General features: G+C 32.9%; 1 protein-coding gene across 4 annotated transcripts in view; it reads right to left on the reverse strand.

Moving 5' to 3' along the window:
• The window catches only part of DPP10 (dipeptidyl peptidase like 10), a 1,275,784-nt gene that overhangs the window by 413,166 nt on the left and 838,930 nt on the right, over positions 1–23,688 (reverse strand). For all 4 annotated transcript variants that reach the window (XM_072788965.1, XM_072788964.1, XM_072788966.1 and 1 more), the window contains one exon: positions 17,889–17,984. In XM_072788965.1, coding sequence (XP_072645066.1) covers positions 17,889–17,984 — 96 coding nt within the window. The remainder of the gene's footprint in view (positions 1–17,888; positions 17,985–23,688) is intronic.

Consider the following 23,688-nt stretch of genomic DNA (forward strand, 5'->3'; position numbering starts at 1 on the left):
TGTGCTTTACCTTCCAACTCCTCCCTACAGTATCACTCTTATAATACCAATTAAAACTATCAACTTCCAGAAAATACCTTGGTATATATAGGGTAGTTTAGAGAAGATAGTGATGGAGACCCTACACATAAAGAATGTAGGCTTGAATTTAAGCAAGAAGAACCTTCCTAAAAGGGAATTCTTGGGAATACAAGTGTTTGCTTTCTATCAATGCTCTTTAGAGTCAAGGAGGCAAGAAATGAAGAAATGAGTAAAAAATGCAAAATCAATTCCCATGAGACTTCACTAGCTAGCATCTGCTTAGATGCTGAGAAGTAACTCAGGAACTAGGCAGCTCTACCCATCCTTTATCTGTGGATCTTAGAAAATTAATGAAACCAAGGGGAATAAACACTGAGTCTAGGTAGACAGTCCTACCTCCAAAGATAAGCAGGAAAAAATGTTTATAAATGAAAACTACAAAATATCATCTTGATGAATCAGAGGGAAAGGCAGTGACTGGTACTGACTTTGACTTAGTTGTAGAAGACCAGATTTTTTTTTTTTTTTTTTTTTTTTTTTGCCAAGAAAGAAAGTTTAAAAATCTGCTTAGTAACTAAAAGGGATATATGACAATGTGCTTGTATATAATCATAGCATAAAACTATAAGGAATAAAATGGAGATTAAAAAAACTTAAAATGATATAAAGAAGGAAGAATATATTTATGATCTTAATGGAACCAAAATTTTATTAGCAGCATTGGAAGTACTGAATAGGATTAATGCATTAAAAAAAAAGAAAAGAAAATGAAAAGGAAACATGTAAAAGGTAAACTTGGGAAACTCTCAGAATAAGGAGGTTAGTCAAAAGACAAAAGTAATAAGGGACAAAGTAACTGATAAAAAAGCAAAGTAGTAGAGAGTCATCTTAAGCATCATAGGTCTCTTTGGGGGAAGAAACCAGATAATTATTTTATCAAAGTGTGACTTCTCAGCAAAATCCCAGGCACTGACTACCAGTCACTCTTTATGTCCTCTTCCTTTAAAACTGATCTTTTAGAATGCATGAAATCAATAAATCAATAATCAGAAACTTTCATTATAGGAGGTCAGAAAACCTAGCAATATATTAATACTGATTAATAACAAAATTAAGAATCACTGGTCGATTTTAAATATAGCTTTCTCTGTGCCTTGTGACCTTGAGAAAAACCAGAGTCATCCTAGGATTTACTTCCTCTAACCCTAAAACAAGGCTTGGGGTGATGACCATGGATGGTGGCAATTAATGGATATGGCTTCTGTATATATATATTAAGTCAGTAAAGTGTCCTGACTCGATCTCAGCTCAGGTTTTAATCTCAGAGTCATGAGTTCAAGTTCTACATTGGGCTTTGTGCTGGGTTTGGAGCCTACTTAACTCTTCCAGTTTTGGCATTCTAGGATTAGAATTGTATAGAGAAGGTAGAAAAATCAAGAAGAAGAAAAATAACTCAATATATAAAAACCCAGTCTTAAAAAAGAAGATAAAAAAGCAACTTCTGAACCTGAAAATCCCATAGGTGTTACTGAAGATACAGTGTGTTTTGAGTAATTCATCAATTTCCTGCCTGATTACTTGGATCATCCCTAGCTGACTGACGTCTACAGGTTCTTCTAGTAGTTGGTATCCAGATGACCCTAAGGAACCATCTAGCCCTTAAGTCATACTTCTCTTAAGGGCCCAAATTATTTCTATTTTAAAAGTCTACATATTTGCATTTTAAAAATTTTTATTTTACATCCCATCTGGAGTTAGATAATTCTAGGCTTCAGCAAAATCCACTGTCCCTTTAGCATGCAGGATACCTCCAACAGACTACTGGATTCTAGCATGGTGTGTTTAGTTTGGGAGATTTGGTATGCTCAAGAAGAGTTCCATGACACAAGTGAGTATTTCAAGCATCCAAAAGAAACAAATACTTCTATTTCATAGAATTTGTCTCAGCAATCGTGGACAACAATGTTGTTCTTCCTATATATTCCCATCAGTAATCACACCACCCTCTACACACTATTGGTCACAGTGATTTTGTTCTTTTCTGCTTAAAGCTAACTGATGGAGTTCCTTGTTTTAAACTGTTAAAAGAAAAAATAATGTTCTCCAGTATTTATATTTTCTCTAAAACTATAAGGAAACATTAAACATTAAAAGTTTACCCTCACAATTATGTCTGTTTTCAAATTAAAATGTGGGGAACACCTGGGTGGCTCAGCGGTTAAGTGTCTGCCTTCAGCCCAGGGCATGACCCTGGAGCCTGGGATTGAGTCCCACATCAGGCTCCCTGCAGGGAGCCTGCTTCTCCCTCTGCCTATGTCTCTATGTCTCTCATGAATAAATAAATAAAATCTTTTTAAAAAATTAAAATGTGGGCCTGTGGTGTCAAAGTATACATTCATTTGCCAAGGTAGCTATCTACTAATCAATGTTTTTGATGGTAGAAGCAGACAAAATGTAATATCCCTGTTCTGAGGAAAGTGATTTTTAGGAGCTTGGATCTCAAACAGGGCAAAGCATAAAAATAGTCCAGGGAGATTTTTTTTTTTTTTTAATAAAAATGCCTGGGAAAGTCATAGCTGAAGTTAGAGTAGAACTGATGTTTTATAAGTAAAAGTAGGAATATGCTTTCTGTATGGAAAGGACATGCTTCAAGGTATCTTCTTTCAAGGGGTTGAGCCCTCCCTGTTCCTTGGTATGGCAAGGCTCAGGGAGCAGAGAGTAACATGATACTGAGATAATATATTGGCATTAACAGGAAAATACCAGGTCTGTATAACTAAGGCTTTTAAGCTCATTCAGTGAGTTACATGATCTTTAAATAGGAACTTTAACATAGCAAGAAAGTCAGAGGTAGCCCTCCAAAGTGACAGCAGCAGTTGAATTTCAAAACAAATTAGGAGAGCATATATAGGCTACTGGGCAAAAAGAAAATAAAAAAGTCAAGTAGTAAATATTTCATTCTCTACCTTTTACTTTCTTCCAACTCATGCACTCTCTAGGCAAGGTTTCTTTGGACTAATTTTTAAATATTTTAATATATATTTTTTTTATTTTTCTCCCACAGAGTTACCTTCCTTTTCTCCTTTCTCTTCTTTTTTCTCTTTTTTCTCTTCTCTCTCTCTCTTTCTCTCTCTCTCTCTTTCTTTCTTTTTTTTTTTTCTTTTCTTTCTTTGGTGAAGACACTAAAGGTCTATCCTCTTAGCAAATTTCAAGTATAACAAGATGGTATTGTTAACTATTGTCACACTGCTGTATATCAGATCCCCAGAATTTATTTGTCTTGCATCACTGAACCTTTGTACTTTTAATCCTTCCTTATGTAATGATCTAGAGCATCTTCTTCCAGTTAGGCTGTGTGGGCCTGGGAATCTGAGTTCTGTTTTCTCAGCTATAAACTAGAGATAATACAAAAAAAAAATCATATGGTTGTAAAGAATAAATAATATTGTATCATTAAAAGCAGTTACACAATGTCTGGCACATACTCAACACCCAATAAATAACTAGTTGGTATTGCTATTGTGCTTTGACAAAAGTAATGCCCAGAAATATTGACTGACCTGCCCAAGGTCATACAGTCTAGTGAAGTGAAAATCAATTTTCATTCAATAAAAAAGAGAAAAAAAGGTAGATAGTTTAAATTTTTTTGGAGAACATATATTGCTTACGATGTTCACAATGGTTTTAGAAATAAGGCATGAGAGGAATTATGTTCTCACTTGTATGGGTGAAAACATGGCAACTTCAAAAAGTCAAATGACTTGCTTACCATGCTGACCAGAGAAAGAAGTAAAGCCCTGACTTCTGGAGATCAACCCCTGGTTTGTCAGACATCTGTTTGACATACAGACAGTCCGCTTCTCCACCTTGATGGCTGATAAGGCCCTTAGAGAATGATACATCTGGATGGCTCAAACACCAAAGTCATTTAATCATGAGCCTGGGAAGATTATGGAGTCCTTATGCTCCAGGAAGTCATACTTACTTTTCTGAAAAATATATATCTTTTTTTTAATGTTTAGAGTATGATAGAATCTTGGTAGAAATAAAATCTAAGGTGTTCAATATTTAAAATAAATATATTTTATCATATGTGTGAGCCACAGGGAAAAAAATTAAAACAATTAGCAGAACAGGTAATGGCAAAAAACCAAGTTAACATTCACACTCTTGAGAAAGAGGGAAATGTACACACATATAACTAATTAATATCTGCTTTCTTTTTTCACTTACAAATTGAGTATCATCTGAGACCAGGTAGTTGCGAGCTACCTGCTTTCAGATGCTATCTACAAGCACGTGGTAGTGACAAGTTAATGGCTTGGGTACACAGCCCCAGCAATCAATGCTCAACCTCATTAAAACCAGCATGAGTATTGACAGTATGAAGGAGTATACTGAGGTGTTATCAACTGAAAGTGCAAAATGAGATCAGTTTTTAAATTATTTTTCAGCTACTCCATATGGCCAGTCAAACCAAAGAGGAAAGACTTCCATGTCATATACTGAAGGTTTCCTGTATGGAAATGAGAAGCAGAGAAATTTCTGTGAAAGCTGACACCATTCCCCGGGAACTATTTAGACCAAAGAATCAACTGTTTTCTAAACCAAAGACTTAAAAGAGTGGTTTAAACCATTTATGTTGATTTGGAGATAAAATGGCAAAACCTTAGAATGAAAGTTGGTTTTAGAAGTCATCTTTATCACCTCATATCAATTATATGAATCCTGGTAAGCTATTCTTATCACAGGATTACCCAAATTTTAGTATTATTATTATTTTCTAGCTCACTCCAACCAAAAGTTGGAAAACTGCACTTGCCAGATTAAATTTACCACAGTGGAGTAGACACTTGTCCCTGCTAACTTTCATTTAGTTAACTCAAGTCCATAGAATAAATCTGATTTCTTACTCACAGGACGACCTTTCATATCCAGTGATGCTTATGGTAACATTTTTAATTCCTTGCTTCTCTAGGTCTGAATTTCTACAACCATATTTCAGGAATTCTAGCTCATAATTCTGATTTGCTTTTTTGCAAACACGGTTAACAATAAACTCTGTTACTCAGAATTAGTACAATTCCAGCAACCAGTTAGGATCAGCATAGATTCCTCCTTGACCACATCTCCAGAAGTCTATGCTTTTTTCTACTTCAATTAGATTTATTCCTTTAATTTTTCTAATTCATATATAACATGTTAGATACATAATTTTTCTAACTTCAATACTTCAGTTATTCACACTCATATCTCTATCCTGAGATGAAACAATTCATAAGATCATGGCAACCATTCACAAGTTGGTGATAATTACTTGGAGGTTCATTGTACTACTCTTTCCACTTTTACGTATAATAAGAAAGTTGCACTATAAAAGTTGTATGAAAGATGACATAATCAGAATATCTCATTCTCAGACTATCTGCACTGCCCCAAACTCTCACTTCTCATTTACAACAAAGTAAAACTCATATTTTGATTCACAAGATGTATAGTGCATTAAGGGTATTAATTCATTAGTGATGTTAAAAAAAAACATTGGCATCTTACATAAGAGAGCATACATTTGATTATCAGCTTAATTCATGCCATTTAGCAAGTCCATTAGTAGTTAAGAAAGAGTAAAATCAAGTTTTGAAAATGATAGTAGAAAACTATAAAATACTCACTAGTAGTGTTAAATAATAAGACTTCCACCCAAGCCAGGGGATATGCAGTTTAGTGATATGCACTAGCCATACTATCTTTTGCTTTAGGGTCTACTGCACTATAAACTAGAACACCCATATTTGGATAATTCCAAAATGAGCAAAGTGAAGAGATCCCATGTGTCATTCAAACCCTCTTCTCATGCAGATGAAGAATCTGAGGTCCAGCAAGATGATAAAGTTTGCCCAAGATGAATATTCAACCATTGAGCCAGGATTCCTGAAACCCAGTGTAATACTCTATTTTCCACATACGTTGTTTTAAATTTCAGTTGTGTGTACATATTATTTCAAAGTTTTTACTTACACTTATCAGAGAAATTTCACTTTTTTCTGTGTTGCATATGCTTAGTCTCATGTTTAAAATTATTTTCTTGTTTTCTCTTAATATTCTATTTCTTAAAGTTACATGTGTTAATAGTTACTATGCTCTTTCTTAAACTTATATTTGTTAACAGTTACTATGCTCATCATTAGTTTAACAGTGGAATATGAGAACTTAAATTCTGATTCTTCAACCTTTTATTTTTTTTTGTTTCTTAGATATACAATATACTGATTTAACATTTCTACATATTGCTTATTATTCATCATAATTGTACTCAGTCTCCTTTATCTATTGCATCCAAACACCCATCTTCCTCCCCTCTGGCAATCGCCAGTTTGTTCTCTGTATTTAAGATGCTATTTTTCATCTCTTTTTTTCTTTGTTAGTTTTGTTTCTCAAATTCTACACGAGTGAAATCAAATGGTATTTGTCTTTTTCTGATATATTTCATTTAGCATCATATCCTCTAGATCCATCCATGTTGTCACAAATGATAAGATCTCATTCTTTTCTATGGTTCAGTAATATTCCATTTTATGTATATACCTCTTCTTCTCTATCCATTAATTTATGAATGAATACTTAGGCTGTTTCTATATCTTGACATTATAAATAATGCTGCAATGAACACAGGGGTACATCTCTCTCTTTGTTCAGTTGTGTTTCAATTTTCTTTGGATTAATACTCAATAATGGAATTACTAGACACGTGGTAATTCTATTTTTATTTTTTCGAGGAACTTTCATACTGTTCTCTACAGTGGCTGCATCAATTTGCATTCCCATTATAAGTGTGTGAGGGTTCCATTGACTCCATATCCTCAACAATCCTTGTTATTTCTTGTCTTTTTAGTTTTAGCCATTCTGATCTTTGTGAAGTGGTATTTCATTGTGATTTTCATTTCCCTGATGATTAGGATATTGAGCATCTTTTCATGTCTCTGTTGGCCATTTGTATGTTTCCTTTGGAAAAATGTCTATTCAGGTCCTCTGCCCATTTTAATTGAATTATTATTTGATTAAGTTATTTGATTATTTAATCAGATATTCTTTTTCGGTATTGAGTTGTACAAATTCTTTCTGTATTTTCGATATTAACTCTACATTTGGGATATATCATTTGTAAGTATCTTCCCCATTCAGTAGGTTGCCTTGTTGTTTCATTGAGGTCCTTTGCTATGCAAACGAGCTTCTTTTTCAGTGTGGTTTCAGTAGTTTATTTTTGCTTTTGTTCTTTTGCCTGATGAGACATATCTAGAAAAAGATTTCTATTGCTGATGTCAAAGAAATTACTGCTTATGTCTTCTTCTAGGAGTTTTATGGTTTCAGGTCTCACATTTAAGTCTTTACTTTAAGCTTCTTTTTGTTTTTTGTTTTTTTTTTTTTTGAATCTTTTTTTTTTTATTTATTTATTTATTTTTTTATTTTTTTATTGGAAAGCTTCTTTTTGTGTATGTTGTAAGAGAATGATCCAGTTTCATTCTTTTGCATGTACCTGTCCAGTGTTCCCAACATCATTTGTTGGAGAGACTATCTTTTTCTAATGTGTATTTTTGTCTCCTTTATTGTAGATAAATCAACTTCATAAGTGTGGATTTATCTGAGCTCTCTAATCAATGTATTTATTTTTGTGCCAGTGCTGTACTGTTTTAATTATGAAAGCTTTGTAATATATCTCAAAATCTGGGATTGTGATATCTCCAGCTTCTTATTTCTCAAGATTACTTTGGCTATTCAGTATATTTTGTGGTTCCATACAAATTTTAGTATTATTTATTCTAGTTCTATGAAAAATGCTGTTGGTATTTTGATAGGCAGTACATTTTTAAAAATATTTTATTTATTTATTCATGAAAGACACAGAGAGAGGCAGAGACATAGGTAGAGGGAGACGCAGGCTCCCTGCAGGGAGTCCAATACAGGACTCCATCCCAGGACCCTGGGATCATGCCCTGAGCCAAAGGCAAAGGCAGACCCTCAACCACTGAGCCACCCAGGTGCCCCAATAAGGAGTACATTTAATCTGTAGATTGCTTTGGGCAGTATGGACATATTAAAAAAAAATTTGTTGCTTCAGTCCATGAGCATGGAATTTTGATTTGTTTTTGTCATCTACAATTTATTTCATCAGTACTTTATAGTTTTTGTAGTAAAGGTCTATCACCTCCTGGGTTAAGTTTATTCCTAGGCAATTCAATCTCTTTGGTACAATTGTAATTTTTTTTTGTTTTACATTTGTCTTTCTACTACTCCATTATTATTGTATAGAAATGCAACAGATTTTTGTATACTAATTTTGTATTGTATAACTTTATTGAATTTATCACTTCTAGTAAGTGTTTTTGGTGGAGTCTTCAGGGTTTTCTATGTATAGTAACACATGTCATCTCCAAATAGTGAAAACTTTTCTTCTTCCTTACCAGTTTGGATTTTTTTTTTTTTTTTTTTTGTCTGATTGCTGTAGCTAGGACTTGCAGATCTATGTTGAAAAGCTGTGTGAACTTGAAGATATCAATCACCTATTTGCTTTAAACTTCTGTTTGTTTATAAAATGAAAATATTTCTATTTAGGAAAATATAAAATTACATATAATAAGTAAAAAATGCAAATCATGACTCCTGACTACTATTAGAAGCCCTCACCAAGCATGACTTTTATTATTATCATTAACAACAAATTGATGAAGGCAGATATTACAAGTTTATTTTTTGCATCCCTAAAGTAATTATAATAAAACATATCATGTATTTTTCATCAAAAACAAAATGACAGGCAAATATGGAAAAGAAATAGAATTAGATCTAGTAAATCTACTCTTATGTGTGAACACAACACATGAACATGCTTGAAACCAAACCACTGTTTGGAAGAAATATTTCAGTTGACTCAATGCTTGTGCTTGAAATGACTTACCATAGAGAATAATGATAAACAATATTATCTCTAGCAAGTCTTCTCACTAAAGACTTTCTGAAATGTGCCTACATGTTAACACTTGTTTATTCAATACAAAATTATGGAATAGTTTATTGTGTGCTCTGTAAATATCTCAATGGCCCATCCAAACTGACTACATGATCAAGCCCATTAAGTAAAATTAGCCTTAGAAAGAAATGCACCTCTGCACCCACACACATACACACACACAACAGCAGAAAATATGTCTCAAGGAAAGCAAGATGAATTAAAAGCTTAATATGCAAATGTAAGTTGTTATTATGGTTTGCTGCAAGGCTTTTTCTTTTCAGTTACAATCAATGATACAAAATGATTACATTTTCTGAAAATCACCTAAGAATTCTAATCAAATTCAGTCAGATATTATTCAAAGGAAATCTTCACTTAGTATTGGGTCTTTCCTTTAATACACTTTTCATTAAACTGTCAATGTGGTGTTGTTTTTTTTTTTTTTAATTTGTAAGCATTACTAAATGTTAATTTAATGACAACACAAAAAATTCATGAGACTCTTTTTTCTATTGAACATTGCACATGAAGGCTGGATTCCAGCCAGAGCTCATTACTGATTTTGAATTGCAAAGAAGTGAAGAAAACCTCTTTGTGTCTCAATTTACTCATCTATAACACAAAATTAATGACACTCTGACTTCCAAAGTAAGTTTTTCAAAGAAAAACTTGCAAATAAACGAAATGTGGAAATATCCTGGAAAAGTGGGAAAGTATATGTAAATTTGAGTACACTATAAACTTTAAGGTGAACTTCCTTTTAATTCTAAAAAAATAAAATAGCTAAAAATCATCAGAGCAACTTCAAATTCCTCTGTTTCAAATGATTTAATAAAAATATTAAATCTAATAGTATTTAAAGTATAACAAGTGGAGTAAAATGATAATATTAATATTTTAATTATATGCCAATACTGAATTGATCAACTTCTTCACCATTAATTTTAAATACTACACACACACACACAGCATTACTCTTCATTAATCCTATATATTATGCTAATCTCTATGAAACTGTCATGACACAGCCTTAGTCTCCCAGTGATGTCCTCTCTTTTCTCCTATGCTTATCTGCCCTCTACATGGACACTGGACTTCATCTCCTCTGTAAACACTATTCCAGTTAATCTTAAATCAAACTAATCTCTTAGTTCCAACTGTTTTGTGTGTTTATATAAGTAGTAATCCAGAAACTTATCATAGAATTTTCATATAGTTTCTAAATCTTCTAGGTACCTTAATTATATTTTATTTCTTGTAACCTTGTCAGTGATACATGTATATATTAGTATGACTATTAACACATGTAAGTGAAGACTATATCAAATAAAGTGAGGCAAAAAGAACAAAAAATTGTTCAAAAACCAAAATGTGCTAGTGTGTATCCTCCATCATATCTGAGAGAGAGGTGTGGGATGTGCAGATTTATTTTAGATTATGGAGAAAAAAGGTGAATCAAACTTCATCATAGTTTGTAGTGAGTATTTCTCATAAATCTCATTATACCTACATTCAGCCCAATAGCAGCATTGGATGACTAATTTCACTTCTTTAAACCCTAGTTATCAGAAAATATACTGTACACAATGGGGAAAGAACCTTAATATTCATAATTTCCTAGGGCAAAAAGGACTTACTCATCTTTATGCCCTTGTATCTACAAGAATTGTTGGCTATGCTCCATGAATATGTCTTAAACGTGTGAAAGGATAGATGGACAAATTAGTGGAAAGATATATGTCAATGTCAAAATGTCTATTAGCCTACGTTTGTGTTGACAAACTCAGTCTTTGGGCCTACAAAGCCAAGACTAACCACAATTGTGTGAAATGCACTTTGACTACTATGACTATTTATTTTATCACAAACCTTTCAAATGTCCACAGATCCCACTTGAAATATACAAAAACCTATGCAGGGCAAATAGTTGAAACTCAGTAATGCTTGTTGACGAACTTAAAACATAACTGTTTCATCCTACTTAGACTTTTTCCCTCCTTCTTTTATGAATTGAAATGCAGTTCTCTTAAAGTCTGGTTTCTATTTCCAACCCCATTTAAATTCTCTAAAGTAATTTGTATTTCTAAAACATAGAAATATTGTCTTCCTGAATTTCTTCCCCCTGAAATATTAACACCGGATTTTATGGGTAAACTCTTACCTCTATTCTCTCTTAGTGTTTAGTATAAATTACATCATTTTAAGGCAAGCTGGAATCTTAAAAATATTTCCTTAAAAAAGCTATTTATATTTAAATTTCAAATAAAAATTTGAATACTTGTAGTTAGTATATAAGTTCACCATAGTATGATTTTTATAGCAAATATTTTATTTTTTACTTCAAGTGCCCTAATGTAGATTAATTTAAAATTTATGACATATAAATCATATAGTGATAAGGAAAATATTTTTGGTGATTTAGAGATTAGAAAGTATCTTAATGGCATACTTTTCTAAGTACTTATTTAATTTTGGAAGGAAATGGTCTACTCTTGATAATAAGTTGTTTTGACATGTTACTGTTAAAATTAAAAAAATAAAAAAAACATTGGCAGGAAACAATTAATTATATTTTAACCTAATTTTTCAGTTATCTGAGCTATGAATCAGGAACTAGGGATGTCATAATTTTAATCATCCTTTATATGTTTTTATTACTGAGAGAAGAAAAGAACATTAGTAAAATACAGGGACTAGTCTGTCCCAATCTCTTGGGAAATACGGAGTAAAACTGCTATTATAAGAATCCTCACCTGGGGCACCTGGATGGCTCAGTGGTTGAGTGTTTGCCTTTGGCTCAGGTCGTGATCCTGGCATCCTGGGATCAAGTCCTGCATCCTGCTTCTCCCTCTGCCTATGTCTCTGCCTCTCTCTGTGTGTCTCTCATGAATAAATAAATAAAATCTTAAAAAAATACTTCACCCCTGAAGTTAGTCCAGATCGGATCCTGCTGGACTGAAATCATAGGTAGAATCTAACAAAACCAAAACAAATAAATAAGCAAATGAACCCAAAGCAGAATCAGACCCATAAATACAGAGAACTGCTGGTTGCCAGAAGGCAGAGGGTGTGGAGGGAAAATGGGTGAAGAGGAGTGGGGGATGCAAGTTTTTTCCAGTTACAGAATGAGTAAGTCACAGGAAGAAGAGGCACAGCATTAGGGATATGTCATTGATACTGCAATAGCATTGCATGGTGACAGATGGCAGGTGCACTTGCATGAGTGCAGCATAACCTATAGAAATGTCAAATCAGAATGCTGTACACTTGAAACTAATGTAACATCGTGTATCAACTATAATCAAATATTTTTTTAAAGGCTGTCCAGCACAGCACTAAGAACATTCCCCTTCTCCCAGGCTTTGTAACAACCCTATGTTCTATCTGTACCTCTCTCTCTCTCATGTTGGTCTTTGTGCAAAAGGAACATAGTCTGTCTTTCATCCTAGGGTTGCAGGGGTGGGGAGCTCTTTTTAGGTCTCCCTAGATGATACTGTATTTCTAGTGTCCTCCCTCACATCTTTAAGGGCTCCACACTCCCCAGCCCCTGTCAGATATCCCTGGCACTCATTTTAGATCATGTCTCTAACTTGTTTTCTTAATTTTTTAAAAAAAGATTTTATTTATTTATTTGAGAGAGGGGGAGAGAACAAGCAAAGGGGAGAGGGAGAGAGAATCTGAAGCAGACTCTGCACTGAGCACAGATCCTGATATGGGACTCAATATCAAGATCTGAGCTGAAACCAAGAGTCAGATGTTTAACTGAGTCCTCCAGGCACCATCTAATTTGTTTTTAAATAATAAATAAGTGCCCTAAACAGTGACAAAATAAATATTTAGTGAGCTGAGAGTATTTACATTTTAGTAAGAATTTTAGTAATTTTTTTTATATCTTAAAGAAGTAACATTTGTTGCATATTTGCAAAATACAGACAAAAAAGGAGAAAAATTAAAACAGTAACTCATAATCACTCCTTCAGAAAGTTACTTAACAAAAAAAAAAAAAGAAAGTTACCTAAGATGTTATCATATATTTTTTTAAGATTTATTTTTTTTTTTTTCATGTGAGAGACACAGACTGAGAGGGAGAAACAGAGACATAGGCAGAGGGATAAGCAGGCTCCTCACAGGAAGCCCGATGCGGGACTTGATCCTAGACCCTGGGATCACGACCTGAGCTGAAGGCAGGTGCCCAAACACTGAGCTATCCAGGCATCCCGATATATTATCATATTTAATCCTGATACCATGTTCTTTGCATCTATATTGTGTACATGCACGTAACATAACTATGAATGTACTGTGCACATAATTCTATATGACTGCAATTCTATATTCAACTGTTTTTGCTTCACATTTTATTCTGATCTGTTCTAGTTTGTTTCTTTCACAAAATCACTTTATAGCTTTAAAATATTCCATTAAATAGATGGAAAACTAGATGAAGATAAATCATCTAACTATATATCTACTTTTGCACATATACTAACAACATTTTGTCCTTATATATTATATTGTAATAAAAATATAAATTATCCCCTGAAATCTCATAGTCCTGAGTTCAATTCTATCGTTTTGATTGATGGTTATAAATTTTTTTCTGGAAGATAAAAAGTAAGACAAAAGAGTTAAAATTATGACTGGGAGGGCTGGGAGTGAGAATGTTGTCAGAATTGTAACTAGCTCTCTATCTACAAAAATATCCAAAGCTTCTGCAACACAGTGAATGGATAGACAAAAATTCTAGTATGATAAAAGTGCCAAAAAATAACAAACAAGCTTCATGTTTGATTCACCCAATCATTAGTTCTCTTATTATTGATATTATTTCCATCATTTGCTTTATTTTTTTTCATGAAGAATACAACAATGGGTTTTCATTTTCTATTCAATATCTCATATACTGTTCATCAGGATGAAAGGGGGATTTACAAAGAAATATCCGGTATCTACAGAATCTCTCTCTCTCTCTTTTTTATTGGAGTTCAATTTGCCAACATATAGCATAATACCAAGTGATGACCCGCCAGGTGCCCCCCTCAGTCTACATAATCTCTAAAAGTGGCTATCAAGATCCTAACCATTTGAAGATGTACAAGGCTTCAGATCTTCATTTTTTACTTACATATTTTCTTACCTTTTTCTTTTTGCCTTTACCTTTGTTATATTTGCTTTTTAAATATTATGTTATTTAACTTTCACTATGCTTCTACATATGGGAACTATCATCCTCAGTTTAAATGAAAACAAAATAAAACAAAACACTAACATTAGTAGGTTTTAAAAAATTGCTGAGAGGCCCTGGTTTGTCTCATTTTAGTGACTTTCCTATATCGATATGTCATAGTATCACACATAATTTTAAAAAACCCCGATTTACATATCTATTTTGGATATCATCTTGGGAAATGAGTTGAACTTGTCACAACTGGCAAAGGGGTTCTTCTGATGTTTTTTGAGAAGTACATAAATCCTTTCAGCTGGACCTTATAAAGTTGTATTTGACAAGAACTGATAGAGGGATTGGTTGGAGACCTATATGACTAAAAAAGGGGGAGTGCATTTTTTTTCATAATTAGTTATAGAAGTCACATAAATATATTCTTTGGTAAAGAAAATTTAGAAAAAATATATAGGCAAAATGAAAAAAAAGTCCAAATCCAGCCCTCTGGACACATTCACTGGTACACAATATAGATAGTGTGATATCACACGCCATCAACACTGTTTGGAAGACCTCTTTGTTCACTTTTTATTTCATAAGCCTATCAATAAAAATGCTTATGTATCTTTTTTTTTTTTTTTTAGTGACCACATAAGGTAAAACATTATATGGATATACCTAGGGAAAGGACATCACTGTAATATTAAATAATTAAAGCAATGAAATCTATAGCAAGGAGATTATTAAAGTAGCTGGCACATGTTAGAGATTGAGAATGGTATCTCAGAGCCGAACAATGAAAAACAGTAACTTTTACATTTACATAATGAGTAAACCAGAGTCCATCTCTTATCAGCAGTGTTTTCGGATACACTTTTTTGCTGAAGTCTCAGTTTTCTGGGGTTAATAATTTTAACTTTAAATGCTATTCATGAAAAATGTATAGAAAGCATCCAGCACAAAACTTAACACAGAAGGCTGTCAATTAATGTTAGGTCTTTCTTTGATGATTGATTGATCATCAAATGTATGTGAGGAAATGAGTAATGTTACCGAAGACAGATTTCCAGGTTTCAAGGTGACATAACTAGGAAGAAGATGCTATAAAAATGGAGATTTCAAGGATATGAGCAGATTTGGGGGAAGGCAGTTGTTAAGCTAGCCATGAACATGAGCACCCATCCAAGGCTGCGATGACATTCACAGATATATTAGTTGAGAAACCGCATAATGAACGACATGGCTGTGCTACATCTTAGACATGCCAGGGCCATCTCAACTCCCTCCTTCTCCTTGATCAGTAATGCATTAAGTGTTCCTAGGTGACCTCCAAGAATTAAATGAAGCCTTCAAATGAGCTCAGCTTTGACTCCTTCAAGCCACTTATATAGTAAGATGACCTATGAGACATCTCATAAAGAAAAAGATCACATTTCACCCTTAGATATAATCTGTGATAATGAGGCCAAGGTTACACATTTTATCCATATAGTTCCCACTGTATTTTCTGGCCATGTGAAGAATATGTAAATAGGCCAAGTATCTAGTGATTGCCAGAAAGGAGATCTGAGTTGGATAAGAGAAATGAATGAGCACAAATCTATTCCTCTACTTCAAAAGCATGAAAAGCAACCTGGTGCACACAATCTACTGACAGTGAGTCAATTTTTTCAGTGGTATTTTTAAAGACTGCATGCACCTGAAAGCTTAAATTTTGTTTAACCTTGTTCAAAAAATTGTTTTTATGTCAAATTATTTTATAAATGTTTAGGCCTTAGGTTTTACTTAGAGTATTATAATACGGCTGCAGCTTTGTCCTGGGGTATTCTCTCAAGATCACTTACCAATGATTGGTAAAGAAATTATGAAAACAATGATGAAAATGATTAACTGCAATTATATTATTTCGGTATCTTTTAAAGTGTTAAAGTAGAATGTGTGTCCTAGATATTGAAATGTGGCTTAATTTAGTATGCAGTTCACTGCTTAAGTATCTGTCCAGGCATTTGGCACTTCAATATCAAAGAGTCAGTTATACACAGGAGTAAATGCCTCTTTAAATAGTCCAAGCTCACCTGAGAAGGGAGATGAAGCCCATGTTTTTTTGTTGCTTTCCAAAGTCAAAGACTACATTAGTTTCTGCTGTTTGGCCAAAATCATGCTAAATAAAACAGAATGTTCCTGAGCAGTTCAAATCTAATGACCCTGAGTTTCTTCCACAATTTTTATGTCACCTTTGATACAAAATAGAAATACTAGGACGTACAAAAATGATTTTAAAATTAAAAGCAGGAGAAAGATTTGTGACAGGTCCATGCAATATCTGGTAATTATATAAGTTTTTCTTAGCCTTCCTTAGCCATAGCGCTCATTTGAACTAAACATACTGTACATCTAAAGTAATCATAGTGCAAAGCAACAGTATGGCAAGTCTCAAATTTATGAACAATTCAAAATATAAATATACAAATGATTTAATAAAATGCTATCTTGTTTTCTCTATCTATAATACCATCATGTACCATCACCATGATACACACTCATCTTTCAGCCAATTTTAACTGTAACTTGAGTTTATCTAAAAATAATAACACTGGACTTCAATTAAATGCATTCATTCATTTATTCAAATCTTGAGTGCCTGCTGATCTCAAGGAACTGTATCAGTGCTAGGTAAACAAGTATGATTTGGCCTCTGCCCTCACAAACTAAGTTACATTCTTTTTATAGCTTCCACAAATTATCATTTAATTTGCAGGCATAAATGCCCTTAATTAGAATATTAGAGAAGAAAGAACGGACTATATGTGAGATGATCTTTATTAGATAAAAAGCCAAAGCTCTTTTTATCTGTCATACAAATAATTGACTCCATGCCTTGCAAACAAGCAAAGTTATTATGTCTAAATAAAGTGAAGGGCAAAGATTAACAGCTATCTAACAACAGTGATTAGTATGGTCAGGCAATTTGGAATATTCAAGGAATGGATACATGACTTCCTTTTTACCAACATATTTCTCATGACTAGATTTTGCAGTAATGTCCCCTATTACCTCACATTAAGACAAACCACAGTCCATGAAGATATTCAATGGTTTTTATTTTTGGTTGTTTCTTTTTTAATCTAAATGCTTTTTTAGAACTTTTGATAATAAAATCAGAAATAACCCGAGGGAAAGGAGGCAATGTTTTTGCCAAGCCAGAAAAGGACAAAGTGCAGTATATTTCCATGCCACATCCAAGTATTTCAACTTTGTAAAGATTCTTCCCACTTTGTAGCACTGAAGCTTAAAAAGAAAAGCCAAAAAGAGAAAAGAAAACGCATCTGATTGCCTAATTTGAAGCACTTGCTTATATAGGCTCCCAAAATCTATACTTCCACAGCAAGAAGAATTATCCAGAAAAATGTTAAGATTTAACCCATGCTTAAAGCCACATAATTCGTGATCGTGAAGAATAGCAGAGATAGAACAGTGTGTCTAATACTTGGAGAATAATTTGATGATCTATCTTAGGAATTAGTTTTATCTCACAAGAGCCAAGATATTAATTTCTGATTAAATAGTGTATTGCTACATGTAATTGTTGAAGCACAATGTCAATTAAAATACTAACTAATGAATATCATTATTTGCTTTAATTTTAATTACATGGAACTCAAAATAAATATAGCACATACAAATTCATGCACATACCATTGATCCATCGAGCATCAGGGTCATGAAGCACAAAATCTCTCCTGAAGAGGTCTTCTAAAGACAATCTAGTTTCTGATGAATTTGTAAGTTCATCTAAAATAAAATAAATCTGAGATTAGGCACTTATCTCATGTTAGTTTTTAAAACTAATGAGTTATAAAATTTGGAATGTTTTCTTTCAAAGTTATGTTAACTAGAAAACAATACAGTTATCTTCATATGGTCTTTGACATTTGAAGCTTTTTGCTTCATGAATTTTTTCAAGGTATTAAGTTATTTGAAATACTATAATTGTCTTCATCTAGCACAAATTTAATAGAGCAACCCCTTGCTATGGAGCAATATGTAATATAAAAGCAGTTGAAGAGTTCCTGTTCTGCATTGTACCACGCATTTTTCAGAGATTAACCATAATCTAGTCCATTACTTTCTAAAATAACTTTGACATACTCTTCTAATGCTAAATTTGTATTTTTGTTATAAACACTAAAGAGAGTTGAAGATCCTGATATAAATAATGAAGAAAACTTCCCAACTCAGAAGTAAGTTCACCAAATAAGCAGAGTGAATACGAAGTTCCAGCAAACAATTACCACCAAACAAATACTAAATAGATTTAGGAGTGAAGTATAAGAATTCAAATAATACAAATCCAGAATATTAATGAAAAGCACACATTTATATATGTCCCTGACATAAAAATTAGTTGCACTCTCCTTTTAAACTCAAGAATCTAGGAAGTGGAAGATACTATGGTTAGGTACCAAAATCAGGTATAACAAACATGCTTTTGATACAAGAGGCTATAGAATATTAGAAGTATTTCATTTTCTTTTCAATGGCACTTTTTATTTACTGTATAAAATCATCTTTGTTACCTCTCAGTGCTGACCTTCACTTTGGTTGGAAATAAAATGTCAAAGATATATACTAACCTCATTAGATATTGTTTTTTAAAAGTTCAGCACTTATTGCAGTGGGAGCTTTGTTTCTTCCAGCCAAAAAGCTGGGGTAAAGAATCAATAATTTCAAATGCAATTTCCTTTCACATGAATCAACCACATATTTAACACACAAAATAACTGCTAAGAAACACCTGGAAAATTTTTTACTAATGGCGATAATAAGAACTCTATGATCCCAAGGCTAGTATTGGACATTGTGATTATATATAGATTTTCAAAACAAAATGCTCCATTTGATAGTCTGACACATCAGAATATGAACTTTCTTTATTCATTCAACAAATACTGGACCTTTAGTTTTCAAAATTTTAAATGAAATATTGTAAAAGTTGCTGGAGGCCTATCTATGATCTATCCTGAGGGTTTCACACTTGCAAAGCAAGAAAGAATATGCCAAATGTCAGAATGAAGATTCAGAGTATTGTAGAAGTTCAAAGAAAGGAAGAGAAGTATCTTGCAAAAGGCATCAGAGAAGTTCTCAGTTATAAATAAAATGACCAACTCTCATCCATTGCTGGAGTGAATGCAAAGTGCTATAGCAACTTTGGAAGACAGTTAAGTAGTTAATCATAATACTAAATATAAAATCCAGCATTTGGGCTTTGTGGCATTTACCCAAATGAGTTGAAAACCTATATCCACATATATGAACATTTATAGCAGCTTTATTCATAACTGTCAAAACTTGGAAAAAACCAACATGTCCCTCAGGAGGTGAATCAATAAAAAAACTGTGATATATCCAGATGATGGACTATCATGTAGTGATAAAAAATAAACTATCAGGGCAGCCCGGGTGGCTCAACAGTTTAGTGCCACCTTTGGTCCAGGGCCTGATCCTGGAGACCTGGGATCAAGTCCTACGTCAGGCTCCCTGAATGGAGCCTGCTTCTCCCTCTGCCTGTGTCTCTGCCTCTCTCTCTCTCTCTCTCTCTCTCTCTCTCTCTCTCTCTCGCTCTGTGTCTCTCATGAATAAATAAATAAAATATTTAGAAAAAAAAAAGAACTATCAAGGATGAAAAATAGAGGAAACTCAAATGCCTGTTACTAGGTAAAAGAAGACAATTTGAAAAATCTATACATCATGTGATTCCAATTATGTCATATTCTGAAAAAGGCAAACTATGAAGACTCTAAACATATCAGTGGTTGCCAGGGATTGTGGACAGGGTGGGGGAGGGCGAGGAAGAACGGATGGGTGGAGTGCAGAGGATGTCTAGAGCAGTAAAACCACACTGTATGATCTATAATGGTGGATACAAGTCATCATACATTTGTCTAAACCAGGGCACCTGAGTGGCGCAGTCAGTTAAGTACCCTACTTTGGAATTCACTTCAGGTCATGATTTCAGGGTCACAAGACTGATCCCTACAACAGGCTCCGCATTCAGGACTGAGTCTGCTTGAGATTATTCCCCCCATCCCTCTGCTCCTCCCCCTGTGCTCTCTCTCAAATAAATGAATAAAATCTTAAAAAAAGAAACCATATATATATATATATATATATATATATATATATATACACACATATATATACACACACCTATTTTTTTTATATTCTTTTTGTTTCTAAGTAATTTCCACATATTTTATCTACTGTATCTTTTATGATACAGATGCTTACACATATTTTATTACTACATCTTTTATAATACAAATATAGATATAGATGTTAATATAAAAAGTACCTTATAAGGCAAGTACACATACCAAATAATCTTATTTTCAAATATTTCAAATTCAAATGATATTTCAAATATTACAAACATATCTTCCTTTATATAGGCATTAAAATCATATTTCAACCTACCAAATGGAGAATCTTATTAAAATTGTACTACATATGCACAGCAAATTTGAAAACTTTAACCATTTTGTAATATTGAAGCTTTTCATTCAGAACTATTTATACCAGTCACATTTTATGTACATTTATTATATCACATCTTTTATTTTTCATATAGAGCCCTTACTTTTCCTATTAGATTTAATCCTTCTTGTATACAGTTTATCATTACCTTGAACAGAATATTTCTCATTCTTATTTCAATATTAAATATTACATATATATGTTTAAGTTATTTGCAGTTTCATATGCAGTTGTGAAAAGAGAGAAAATCCTTTACATATTTCATCCAGTTTCTCTTAAGTACATGCAACACCTTGCATAATCAATATCACAAAAAGGAATTAATATTTATACACTCAGAGTTATTTAGATTTTAATTTTACAGGTACTCATTTGTGCATGTGTATGGGAGTATGTTTGGTTCTATGCAATTTTATCATATATGACCAGCAACAGTCAAGGTAGAGAAGAGTTCTATCCTGGTGATAGGAACTTTTATAATAGCCTCCCTCTGCAATTACTAGAAAACATTAATCTACTTTCCATCTCTGTTATTTTGTTATTTCAAGAACACTATGTAAAAAGGATAATACAATATGCAACCTTTGGAAATGGGCATTTTTCACTCAACATCTCTCTGAGATCCACCTAAGTTGTTGAGTATATCGATACTCTGTTTCTTTTTTAGTGTTGGGTAATATTACAGGGCATGAATGCACCAGTTTTTTACACCTTTTATTTGTTGAACTATATCTGTGTTGTCCTTTGTAGTTTTAAGTTATTATGACTATTGCTTCTATAAGCATTATTGACAGGCTTTGTTTGAACATAAATTATTCTTCCCTTGGGATAAATGCCAAAGTGTGCAACTGCTGAGTCATATGGTAAGTATATGTTTAGTTTTGCAAGAAAATGTCAGAGCTTTTTCTGGAGTAGTTCTATCATTTTGCATTTTCAAGAGCAATATATAAATGATCACGTTTCTCTGCATTCTTGCCACAATTTGGTGTGTGTGTGTGTGTGTGTGTGTGTGTGTGTGTTTTAATTTAGCTATTCTGATATCAATGTCCTGATATACCATTGTGGTTATAATTTACATTTCCCTAATAACTAATAGGAGAATATTTCCCTCATAGTCTCCATCTTGTCTTTTCAAAGGGATGTTTCCAGAGAAAAAGTTTTTTAAATCATTGTGGTCCAGTTTATCAATTTTTCCTTTTACAAATCATACTTCTGCTGTCAAAGCGAAGAATCCTTCACCTATTAGAAGATCCTGAAGATTTTCTATGTGTTTTTCTAACAGGATCCTAGTTTTATAATTTACATTTTGAGGCATTTTGAAGTACTTTTTATATGTGGTTTAAAGATTAGTTTGAGATTCATATCTTACTTAAGTTTTATTCTACTAGATTCCCAATTGCTCCAGCATCATTTGTTAAAAAGCATTTAGTTCATCTTAGTGAATTATTCCATTATGTTGGATGTCAAAAACAATGTTGAAAAATAGCGGTGGTAATGACACACCTATCCTTTTCTTTTACAATGGCACCATCTTTAATATTTCATTATACGATAAGATATTTTTTCTAGAATTTTGGTAAGGAATGTCTATCATTTGTAAGCAATATTTTTTTACTATGTCAGAATTTTTATTTGAAATTATTACTATATCATAATGCAATTCCAGATTCTCTCATGTGAACATATTTTTCCTCCTTTAATGAACTAATATAAAAAGTATATAAATGAGACTTCCTATTTCTGGTCAACTTCTATCTTTATAACCAAGCCCAATTGGTCAGGTGCATTATTATTATTGTATACTCTTAGATTAATATGCAAAAATATTTACTTAAATGTTTATATCTGTGTTGATGAAAAAAATGACACAATCTATTGTTTTTTTTTCAATTTGTATCATACTGATCGCTAATTATTTTAATATTTATATTAAATATATTTTAACTTTTCCTGTGACTTGTAGTAACTTATTTAAAAAAAAAGACTTTTTCTTTTAATACAATTGTACCTGGAATTGATTTTAAAGTCAACTCATCAAAGTAATTCAAATTATTGTAGTTAATCTTCCTTTCAAGCAATAATCAGACATGTGTGTATGTGTGTGACTCTGATTTCTCTGGTTTCAATCATTACTGAGAGAATGAGCTATATATTTCATTCCTTTCTTCTTTCCTTTTTCCATTTATTTTTTTTTCATTCCTTTCTTTAAATTTACCTTAGCCGCTGGGCACTATCCCTGAGGTCTCCTGAATTTTTCGGTCCTGGAATAAAGACTTCTGCCTACATAGAATGAATAAATAAGCTTCTCATTTAATACCCTCCCAAGTTGGCTTCCAGCCTCTATCTCCTGTCTCTTCAAATCTCTTCATAATCTTTTGGGGGTGCTTATTCTTTGCAATTAATCTTCCATTTTCAAAAATGCCTTCCAAAAAAAAAATGCCTTCCAAACCATATTGGGTACTAGTATTTTCACTCCACAGGGGAAAAAGCCCCAGCAAGGTTAAATGTGACAAAGATTAGGTGGATAGTAACAGGCAAGACTGAGGCTGGAACCTCTACCTCTCTGAATTATTAAGCTCTTCTGTCTCTCAAAATAAGTTTTCTCTCGTCATCTTCTTTAAGACTATACCAATTACATCAATGAAAAACAATGTACAATTCTATAAACATCATTTTAAGAATATTCTTACTCTCTTTTAGCCACAAGATCCCTTTCCCAAATTGAAATTTGGCTATTCAGCATACCCTCTCCAGACCTTATTAGCATTTCTTTCTGGTCCAATTTGACCAAAAAAATACCATTGCCATTGCCCTTTTCTTTTTTCAGAGTGATGTCACAGCACTCACTAAGAAGTAGAGCTGTTTGTATGTTTTCTACAAGAAAATTACCTGCAACATGTCAGCAAAATTCCAAATTAAACCTCTGCTCACTGTTGGGTGCTATTTCATGTCACCACTTCAG

This window comes from Canis lupus, chromosome 20, assembly GCF_048164855.1.
Source record: "Canis lupus baileyi chromosome 20, mCanLup2.hap1, whole genome shotgun sequence".
In the NCBI taxonomy this organism is placed as follows: Eukaryota; Metazoa; Chordata; class Mammalia; order Carnivora; family Canidae; genus Canis; species Canis lupus.